This window comes from Sardina pilchardus, chromosome 1, assembly GCF_963854185.1.
Source record: "Sardina pilchardus chromosome 1, fSarPil1.1, whole genome shotgun sequence".
Classification (NCBI taxonomy): Eukaryota; Metazoa; Chordata; class Actinopteri; order Clupeiformes; family Clupeidae; genus Sardina; species Sardina pilchardus.
This window is the reverse complement of record NC_084994.1, coordinates 20631165-20642600: the sequence shown is the minus strand read 5'-3', so window position 1 is coordinate 20642600 and position 11436 is coordinate 20631165. Positions and strand designations below refer to the sequence as shown.

General features: G+C 40.3%; 1 protein-coding gene across 1 annotated transcript; it reads right to left on the bottom strand.

Annotated features, from left to right (window-relative positions):
* Nucleotides 1-4435: 4435 nt before the first annotated feature.
* Nucleotides 4436-10250, bottom strand: LOC134077098 (C-type mannose receptor 2-like). Its single transcript, XM_062532511.1, has 6 exons — nucleotides 10191-10250; nucleotides 9375-9426; nucleotides 6225-6602; nucleotides 5746-6087; nucleotides 5466-5560; nucleotides 4436-4779 (listed from the first exon to the last, which is right to left on the bottom strand). The coding sequence occupies exons 1-6, from the start codon at nucleotides 10248-10250 to the stop codon at nucleotides 4642-4644; spliced, it is 1065 nt and encodes a 354-aa protein (XP_062388495.1). The 3' UTR covers nucleotides 4436-4641.
* Between the last annotated feature and the right edge of the window lie 1186 nt (nucleotides 10251-11436).

Here is an 11436-nt window from a genome sequence, read left to right as displayed (position 1 = left end):
TGTCTGATCTTCATAACAGCAAACTTTATGCAGATTATAGCCTAGGCCTACTATTCATATTACAACTCCACCTCTTAAATTCAGCTGTCTGGTTGAAGCCTCAAAATATTGTAAACAAAGTAGCAGGCTAAGCGTACTGGTTGGACTGTTCAGTTTCCCCACATGTGTTTAAGTGTCAAGGTAAGCTACTTTTTCTCCTTGGGACATGCCCTTTTAAGTCTTGGAGTTGAAAAACATTGGTATTGAGATGGTCAGTCTTGAACGCAAGAGTTTTAATCAAATAGCCTACTGCACCATAGCCTGCTAATGATGCTAACCGGATTTTAAAAAGCAATTTAGCTAGTCGTCTTCTGTGCGTCATTGCGTTCACGATTGTGAATGTTTTATTTGGATTATGTGCATGTCGTGGTCGGGTGTAGGCCTACATTGAGCACGCACGAGAGCGGGCCAAGGAGGACGAGTTTACTTCTACTATTTGGTAAAGTTGCACGCATAGTCTACAAAAGTTGTGGAAGAACTAGCTTCCACCCGGGCAGCGTCAGGTGCATCAGTAGGCTACAACACTTCCAGAAATTACCAGGTTGTTTTCATGGAGACAGACGCTGTGTGCACGGAGGGGAGAGGCTGTGTGTGTGTGTGTGTGTGTGTGTGTGTGTGTGTGTGCGCATATGTGTGTGCATGAGAGACAGACGCGTGAGTGACAGAGAGGGAGAGCAGGGAAAGGAAATTCAGCTTAACGAATGTTGCGTGTTTTTCAATAGCGTTAAACAATAGATAAATAAATAAAAAAGTAACCAAACGCAATATGTGGCGGCCGGTGCTGAAACTGTGGCGCATGGCCACAAATTAGCCGATAAGGGAAACACTGTATTGCCCCCATCAGTTCCGGAAGAGTCGCAGCACCGATGCTTATGCTGGCGTCGGTGCTTACGGTGCTTCAAAAAAATAGGCATCGCCGGTGTTTTTTCATTTTAGAATCGAGAGGTATCGCAAGTATCGGTTCTCGTGACATCCCTAATGCCTACTCTTTTTCACAGAAACAGCTGTGTTTCCCTATACTGTAGTGTACGTGCACTGCATACACATAAGTGCATTTGTTTTCACAACTTGAAATTACAGATTAATCTGGTAAGTAAGGTTAGTAAACTCATTTTACAGTGTAGCACAAACTTCAGCGATTCAAGTATAGTTTACTTGATTGTTTACTTTTCTACCACAAAATTTAGCAACACTCATTTTATGCAAGTAATCTCAACAAAATGTAAAAACTAGAACACTAATAGAACACTTAGAACATTTTAAGGGAGAAAAGCTTACTTTTACAGTGTACGTAATGCATTCATGGTGGGAACAAAGCATGGTTTATCTCGAAGCATAACATAAGATACAACTGGGCTCCAAATTCTATTGGTCTGTGTGCATGTTCCTCTTTAAAGGTGCACTTCACCTATTTCCATTAAACTTTTTATCATTACAAACCCAGTCATAGATTTTAATGGTTGTGCATCATTCCCTCGTTTTGCCCTTAGACGGGAAGGGGAAAATGGCGAAAAAAAAATTTGGCTCATGAGGATGGAAGCATTGTTCACAGCTTGTTCATTTGAACATGTCAAGGTTGCAGGAAGGAAGGAAGGAAAAAAACTGATGTCATTGGGTTCCTGTCCAGATAATTCCTAACAGAGTAATTTGGGCTTACCCTAGCTACACATACAGTATTTTTTCAATTAAATAAATTGTTCATATATTGTAAATCACTTACTGTATTTACATTTTACAGTGGCACAAGGTTTTTTTTTTCTTTTTTGGCAAACAGGTTCGCAAAATGCTCATTACATTGGGTCTAACCATTTTGCGCAAGATAAAAAATCAGTATCTTCACCTTGTGAACCGACTCTATCCTATGGCTAACTAAGCTTCAGACACAAAAAGGTCAACATTTTTGTCTAGGTGTATCTATTTGATTATATAGATTGATCGTGAAGACACCTACCTGTTAGTAGAAAGATGAAGAAAGTGTGGACCTCCATGTTCTGGCAATGTGTCTCCAGATCTGTTTGTTCCTCTTCTCTTCTGGCTCTGTAGCTCTCTTCTGTACAACCCATTGTTCACCTTTTTTCCTTATTTATCCCTCATGTTGTCCTCAAATCTTACGACGTTCGTTGTCCTTGGGGTCAATTTGACCCCAGCTAAAAAAACTCTCAAAAAATGATTCAAATTATTTTTTTTACCCAATTTTTTTTGTGGTAGGTACTTAACAAGAGTGTAATAACCACCATCAAAAGCCCTACAAAACAATCCCACCCCCCCACACCCCTTTATGAACCCTGGAACCCTGACTGGCAATATGGCCAATCCAGTGTCAACAGCCCAAAGGCTGACTTTTTGGACTTTTTCAGACCTGCCAAAATAACTTATATGTAATATGTACTTGTATATGCAATAATGATAATAACTACATGTTCTCATACTATTACAATAATAATATCCATAATTTGTCAAATATTCATTCTCATCATGTTTCATAAAAATGGGGTCAAATTGACCCCAATACCACCAACGTAACTATTTTTTTTACAGGACATTGGAAACATATTTTTGTGCAAATTTCATGTTTACTCTGTTGTACCCTTCAAATGAGGAAAAGTCATGAAACTTGAAGCAAAACAAAAAAAGTGAACCATATATTTTATGATGTTAAACACTGCTTGGGGTCAAATTGACCCCAAGGACAACATAAGGGTTATATCAACTAATGCAAATGCAAACGGAATGATGGTTTGTTTTCAGAAAAACGATATGAGGAAACAGTCAAATAGAGGTGCTGGCTAGGATAAACTATGCAGAGTGCCTATAAAAAGTCTTCACCCCTCTTGGATATTTCACCTTTTACTGCTTTTTTTTAGCTATAACAGTGTGCGGACGATCTCTCTATCGTCTACTACAATTGTCCAGCACCTGTGCAGAGTTTATTTGGATGTGCGCACCACCCTGTTTCATAAGCGGAATATTGCTCAATTTAATTTGGTCTTTTTCACAATCATTTATAAAAATCCTCTCTTCAATGTCAATGTGAAAGCATCAAAATAATGCTAAGGGGTTCTGCCGGTGGGACCGTTACCCCTCCCCTCCACCTCCCCCCAACATAATAGTCTAAAGTAGCCTACTCATATTCCCATTCTACATTGATCTACTTTTGCAAACAGCTTCACAAGACATGATGCTAGGGCTCAGTTGTGTTTCTAAGTCATATCAAGAGACCTAGAGGGCTGAAATGTGGTTAGTTCAGATATGCTTGTTATCTGGCAGAAAGAGAAAACAACAGTTGTTGTGATGGTTTCCCAATTTAGGCAATAAGGCCTGAGAGGTCTAAAGTGGGATCGGACAGTCTATTCTGACGTAACTTCCGGAAAATGCACACTGCCCAGCGTGTGTACTGATGTTTCAGACACAGCCCTAGAGGGCTGAGATGTGGTTAGTTCAGATATGCTTGCTATCTGGCAGAAACAGTTGTGATGGTTTCCCAATTCAGGCAATAAGGCCCCAGAGGTCTAGAGGGGGCACCCTAGCATTTCGTGCCTGACAGCGCCCCATAGCTGTTCTAAAGTCAGTGAATCCTACAGACTCGAGTGGCGTATTGCTTTTTTTCACCATCATCATTTTTTTGTTTAACAAAAAAACAGCACTCAAAGCCTTCTTGTGTCAGATGGATGTAGCTGCTAAACAGATTTGGTGACATTTCAAAGTACCACCACGCCCTGCCCGTGGCAAAAAGCATGTGACTATGTGAGCCCTTTGGTTACGATTGTTTCTATTTCTAAAACCAATATGCTGATTTATGATAAAAAAAATAGATAAAGACTAGATAAAAGTGTAAAGACTAGATAAAAGTGCTGAAAGTCTCTGCTACATCTCCAAAATATTGATGAAATACCATAGAAATGTATGAAGGAATAGACACATTTGCACAGACTTGTCCCTGTTCAGAACTGCATTTTGGTCCCATTCCACTCCAACTCTGTTACTTGATTGAGCTGTGGAGACAGCTGAAACCTTGAAATATGTTTAAAATATGATGATTAACAACTTCAACACCAGAACAAGTCATTCACAAACCAAAACGAGTGCCTTTATTTGTTACAGCTGTTAAACTAGAAAGCTTAAATAGTCATCAATAAAAAAGGGAAAGTGTGTTTGCACATCGCAGATCACTTCTTGAAATTATTTCTCACAAGAGAGCTTGTGTGTGTGTGCGCGCGTCTGTGTGTGTGTGTCTGTGTGTGTGTGTGTGTGTGTGTGTGTGTGTGCGCGCGTCTGTGTGTGTGTGTGTGTGTGTGTGTGTGTGTGTGTGTGTGTGTGTGTGTGTGTGTGTGTGCGTGCGCACACGCATGTGTGCCAGTGTATGTGTGTATCAACAAACTTGTGTGCACTGTCGATGTGCCCATGCACACAAGAGTGTGTGTGGGATGGGCAATTTTGCAAGGCATGCTGGGAAGTAAAAAAGCTATATGGATATGCACAACATTGTTTTGCTTGCTAAATTCTGACATAATAAACTAAGATAAATATAAGATACAATGCAAATGACTATGTTCCGCTTCCACTAGTGGCAGTTATGTTTATAATCAAGAACTAGAATATTATTTAAAGCTCTACTCTGTTTTTTTTTTGTATGTGTGTGTCATCTTCTTCTGCGTGGAAGATCCGTCCATCGTATTGCTTCATCCATGTCAGACGGATATCAGAAGGCCGCTGCTTTCCCTTCAACAGTTTCTGCTGAATCTGCAGAAGAGAGAAGGGGAGGGGGGGGGGGGGGGGGGGGCAGTCAACTTTAGCATGTGTAACTTATGTATATATATATATATATATATATACAGTATATATATATATATACACACACAGTGGGGGGACTAGTATTTGACCCCATGCTAAAGTTGACTAAAAAGAGGAATATAAAATCATCCATTGGCAATTGATCTAATGCCTTAATTAAAAAAATGAGTAAAGATCCAACCGCTATGGACGCCTTTTTTTTGTGATTAAAGAATATTGTAAATAAATACATGTTATGCCTTAAATACAGGCATAATTATTTGACCCCTATGTTAAATTCCCATAGGAGCAGCAGAGTTTTTTTTATAGCTTTTTCAGCTATTTCATGGATCCAGGATACTATGCATCCTGATAAAGTTCCCCTGGCCTTTGGAATTAAAATAGCCCCACATCATCACATACCCTTCACCATAGCTAGAGATTGGCATGGTGTTTTTTTCCAGTTAGCCTATTAGCCTGTTTGATGCTTATTTGGCTCAATGCAAATCCAAAAAACGGTCAGTGTCAAGGTTTTTTTTCCGCCGAGGGCGCTGCTGAGTACTGTGAATACTGAACTACTTTGAATTGAAAATAGCTGCCATCAGCGTGGTGGACACAGGCCCTCAAGCTGCTTAGGTAGTCAGAGCTGGATTTACCTGTTCCATGATTGCTGTATGAAGAGCAGGGTTGTTCATATCGACATCGGATTCTGATCGTATCTTCACTCTGACGATTTGCTTACGCACAACCCCTTATACACACAAATAAACACACAAACAAACACACACACACACACACACACACACACACACACACACACACACACACACTCACACATATAGAGAAGAGAGAGAGAGAGAGAGAGACTTGATACATTGTTGAGAGCATTCCAGTGATACAATGGCACAATCTGGGTACATGATCCATGCAACTCACTGTAGCGGCAGACAAATGGCATTTGGTTGTAGCACTGTCTGTTCTTCACTATGCCACTGTCGCCCAATGAGACCGACCCACAGGTACCCTCCCCGTTGACTGGCTGACTGAATGTCCAGTTGTTGAATGTGGTACCAGTTGTGTCGCTCCACCTCCAGCCGTGTTGGAACAGGCCAATCCAGGTAAACTGCCAAGAGAGGCCCGAGACCTTGTTCTGGACCTGTTGGTTCTGAGCCTCGTCCGTTATGACGGCCAGGTCAGTGTGGTGGGTCCTGCAGTAGTTCTGAGCCAGAGACCAGCTGAGAGGTGTGGCCACGGGGATATAGGGGTCAGACTTCCCTTCTGGGCAAAACAACAACAACAACAACAACACTTATTGTATATGCACTCACAAGTGTGTGCCTGTGTGTGTGTGTGTGTGTGTGTGTGTGTGTGTGTGTGGGGGGGGGGGGGGGGGGGGGGGGGTATTCTGTACTTACGATCATAGCACACGAAGGTAAAGTTTGTTTCACACGGCCAGTCTTGCCACTTCCCTGTCGGTGCTTCTATGACCGTGCAGTTTTCCTTCTTGTCATAATGTGGCTCATCCCATCCCCAGTTCTGGAACTCCGCCTCCTTGGAATAATCATCATTGCCAGCCAGTGACCACTGCCAGCTGTTGTACAGGCCGATCCAGAAGTCGCCCCCATGACCTTTATCCGTGGCGGCCTTGGTCAGCAGCTCCATGTCCCCTGCACTGGTGGCAGTGGCCAGAGTGCCCCACCTCTCCTTGCAGTACGCTTGGGCCTCTGTCCAGGTCTTATTGATTGACACAAACGAGTACTGATGGTGATGACATGAGACCATCACGTAGTGTCCTGTGTGGAAAATAGCAGCAAAAATTATAGTGGTCTGTTTGGCAATGGTTGAAAGAGAAGAGTATGCATATACATCTACATGCATTCATTTACTAGACACTTTTATGTAGCCTAAATGGCTTACATCCATTACTCTGTTCAAGGGCACTACGGTGTAAGCTGGGAATTGAACCTACAGCTTTTCAGGCTACTGCAGGCCAGCCCAGCTCATAGAACACATGTAAAACTTTCTGCGATACCAATATTAGCCTACTGTAAGTTACGTAAAACAGGGTTTTGTATCAACAAGTCAAAATGGCACAACAAATATGTCTAAGTACAGGCCATTTCCAAAAACATAGGGCCATCGTCTTATCTGGGGACGAGCTCATATACTTCAGTTGAGTTTTTATTTTTCTTACTACTTTTACTTTAGTATATACAGTATATATATATATATTAAAAAAAAGTAAACTTTTCCTTCAATGCATTACATAAAAGAATGGTCCAATTTCTTAGCTCTTTTATACAAGCACAATGTGGCCAAAGCTGAAAAATTCAAGGAAAAGTCTCTAAAGCCAGTAGTAGTAGATAAAGCACTATTAATGAAGGGAAAAAAAAAAAAACTTTGACAATCATGAGCACCATCTGCAGGCTGATGGGTTAACACTTAACAGTCACTAAATGTACATATTGTAAATACATTTATTTTATAGCCCTGGATGAAATTCCACAAAACTTTGCATACTCCCAGAGGATGCCAGGTTGATCATACTGTACACAGGACATTTGGTGCAGTTCATAACATTTCAACTGAAGGTAGTGGTGATTAAAGCAATATTAAATTGCATTTTCATTTTTTACCATGGGGGTGCAAATCACAGATGACTGGTTATAAGCTAAGTTGATGCGGGCTCTTGAGACCAACATACCATGTGGCCCATTAGAGAAGCCCAGCTCAAGAGTACGTCCCCAGGGGTGAACCTTCAATTCTGCTTCAAAATGTTAGTCTTGCTTTTAATCACAGGCATTTTTATGCTTTCTCTCATGGAGCCTCTGAGTCAAATTTATAGTTGGCAGTAATTGAAACTGCTCCAGTTTGCACGCTGCCAAATTGCCAGGGGCGAGTGCGGGGGAGGAGTGGCCCCCGGGGACCAAACATTTTTCCGTAAAAGTCTACTGGGGCTACATGCTCACTAAGTTTCATGTGCCCTGGTGTTACGGTGTCCCAGGAATCGTTGACCAAAAATTCAGGAAGATTACGGGAAAAAAGAAAAAAAAAAAAAAAAAAAAAAAACTTTGACAAGAACTATACTATACATAATATTATTTTTTCTTCACGAGAATGAGGCGAGAATGTGCAGGACTGAGCGGTGGTCATATTGTGTACCGCTTTGCAATACATCTAGTTTTTTTTCACGTCAGTTACTTACTTTGTAGTTTAACTGACAACTATGCAGTATATGTAGTTATAAGTAATGCTATGCCATGGGCTGACGGGGCTGCAGAGAGCCCCCTCCCTGATAATACTATACTGTATATCATCGGGGGGGCCAAATTGTCAATTTCTCTTTGCACCCCAGAAGAAATACCTACTCTCTAAAATGTCCATACATTTTAATCGCAGTCTTCTCCTCAGTGGTAATCCTAACAATATCAATCCCGTACACAGTCATTTTGTTCATCATTTGTTCTATGACATACACTTCCCAAAAAGCCACAATAAGGAATAATGAGAAAGAAAGAAACATTATAAACAAGAAAGTAATCCTTATAATGCTGAACTGCTCTAGTTAGGACCATGTTTGAAGCTCAGCCCATATGTTACTGAGTTGACTTAAAATCCAAAGTTGAAACACTGTCAAGTTGAAAATGAGCTTGTTTGTAGACCTAGCCTTGTTAGTGTAGTAGTGTGCCAGTTTCATAACCTAAAGTTGGTGAGTTTGATTCTCAGATGGGGGCATGATGCTTTTTTGTCATTAAGCCAACAATTGCCAGATGTATGCCATAGTGCTGCCACAAAGTCTGCTATCTGGGTAATAGACTATGTCCCACTTTTTGCCTATCTTCTGGCTGTCCATAAACTTGCCAAACAGCTCGTATGTGTCATCAGATGCTGTCCCTGTTGTTAATGTAACGCTACGATTGACCAAAAATATTCCATAATTCAGCCATACACTCCTGGCGCCTTCTGACCTGTTATGGCTGCCCATAATCATGTCATATTGAAGCTATACGTTTTTGTCTGCCTAAACAAAGCCTAACATTGCCAGATGTATGCCAAAGTTCAGCCAGAAAGTCTGCTATCTGGAGATTGTGTCTCTAAAACTTGTGTCTCTGTTAAACCAGGGGACCGTTAAATAAAACGAAGTTCTTGGGAACTCTGCTGCCACTTGATTCTCGTTTTCTCCAGATACAAAATGGTAAAATGTTTTGTCTGGACTATGGTGATTAATTTATTATACTGATTCATCATATAGACACCTACCTGTTAGTATAAGGATGAGGAAAGTATGGACCTCCATGTTCTGGCAATGTGTCTCCAGATCTGTTTGTCCCTCTTCTCTTCTAGCTCTTCTCTGTACAATCTTCCACTGTTTATTTACATGTGTGGTTTTCCTTAGTACCACCGCAAATGCAAATCATTATCTTTAAACATCAAGCAGGCATGGCAGCAATCTATTACATTAACGTGTCATATGATAAAATAAACCGTCACAACACAACACAAGTCTTTATTTTATGTAAATAATGAACAAGCATTGTTGCGTAACCTGAAATGAAGAAACTTACCTGAGCTGACAGGAATATGAATACCCTCAACAGGAGTGGTGGAGGAGGATAACTGCGGTTACGAGGATGCAAAACAGTTATAAGGTAACATTAAGTGTGAAAAGCCAACACAACCTGCTAAGAAAAGAGGCCTACCATGCTAGACAGGGAGCCGTCACAACGAGGGGGGGAGCAAGAATTACAACTGCAGTCACCGGTATCTCCGGGCCTTCAATAATTAGGCTTAGAGTGTGGTGACAAGCACACAAACACAAATTTATTTTATTATAATTCTTCTTATTATTACTATTATTATTATTATTATTATTATTATTATTATTATTATTTCTGCAATTTAGTCCGCATATGTTTTATTTGTTCATGAACTGAAAACACATCCTGCTGAGTGATTTGGAAGGCAAATTAGAAACTCTCTGGAACTGCCCTTCATGCAGCAGACACGTCAAGTTCAATCAATTCAATCATGTGTGAGTGAGAGAGAGATAGAGAGAGATGTTTAACTTTTATCTACACGCCTAAAGTGTCGTTCTAGGCAGCCAACGTCACAGTATGTGGCAGTACTTGCATCTGCGCAAAAAGTCCACCCGATGTTTACATCTTTACAGTATGTTGCTAGGCAGCTGTTATGCCTTTTGATGACATGACATTTGAATATCAATTACTTGTAAGTGCATGGCATTACTTTGTATGCATTGTTATTTTTTTCTAACTAATATGTATACAGAAGTTTAACAAAATCCAATAGGCTAACATGATGACTGTTGGAGTTTTTCACATACTTTATATACATATATACAGTATATATTGTCCACATACACTGTTCATGGAAGCTGGATTGCCCTGGGGGGAGGCGTCATCCTCCTCATCCTCACCCATTGGGCCTGGGGAGGTATTAGGGCTTGAGGTGCCAACAGGGGGTGGGCTTTGGGAAGCATATGAATAGCACACATACAGTATACAGAATAGACAAATGCAATGCAATGCACAATTTTCTGGAATGAAGTGGAACCAGATTAGTCATGTGTGAGTGTGAGAGAAAGAGAGAGTTATTCAGTGTGTGTGTGTGTGTGCGTGTGTGTGTGGGTGGGTGGGTGTGGGTGTGGGTTTGTGTGAGTGTGTATTTAGCATGCTTGGTTGAATATGAACAACAGATGAACAGCAAGTCATCTTTCCCAAAGAACTACACACACTGTTTCAGAGGAGTTTACCAAAACTCTGCCTATTGCCAGAAGTTCAGAACAAACTATTATCGGTTCTAAACATTAAAGCAACGCTACATACAGTAATTTGTTGTACCTTAAAATAATGCATGATAATTGCGGTCAGGCAAACAAGTTTGCAAAATGCTCATTACATTGGGTCTATCCATTTTGCACAAGAAAAAAAATAAGTATCTTCACCTTGTAAACCAACTCTATCCTATAGCTAAATGCATTTAAAACACAAAAAGTTTCTACAAACACATTTTTGTCTTGGTGTATCTATTTTATTATATTTATTGATTGCGTAGATGACTAAAGTGTTAACCTCCATGTTCTGGCAACGTGTCTCCAGATCTGTTTGTTCCTCTTCTCTTCTAGATCTGTAGCTCTCTTCTGAACAAAACATTGTTCACCCTTTTTCCTTATTTATATCAACTAATGGAAATGAAATGATGGTTTGTTTTCAGAAAAAAATGAGGAAACAGTCAAATAGAGGTGCTGGTTAGGATAAACTATGCAGAGTGCCTATAAAAAGTCTTCACACCTCTTGGATATTTCACCTTTTAGTGCTTTTATAAGCGGAATATTGCTACATTTATTTGATCTTTTTCACAATCATTTATAAAAAAATCTTCTCTTCACTGTCAATGGGAAAACAGATACAGTATCTACAAAATACTACTCAGGTGTTCTACTCAGGTGTGGGACGGTTATTTCAGTGTACCACCTAGCCCCGACCGTGGAAACATGCATGGGACTGTGAGCCCTTCGGTTTTGATTGTTTCTATTTCTAATACCAATATGCTGATTTAAGATAAAATAAATAAATAAATAATAAATAAAAAGACTAGATAAAAGTG

What these genes read in the sequence shown, in the direction of transcription:
- LOC134077098 (XM_062532511.1), bottom strand. Translation starts at nt 10,250, where the DNA reads ATGGGTGAGGATGAGGAGGATGACGCCTCCCCCCAGGGCAATCCAGCT. An exon ending in ATCCAGCTTCCATGAACAGT is followed by an intron (nt 9,427 to 10,190) that starts GTATGTGGACAA and finishes TCGTAACCGCAG; the next exon opens with TTATCCTCCTCCACCACTCC. An exon ending in TACCTTCGTGTGCTATGATC is followed by an intron (nt 6,088 to 6,224) that starts GTAAGTACAGAA and finishes TGTTTTGCCCAG; the next exon opens with AAGGGAAGTCTGACCCCTAT.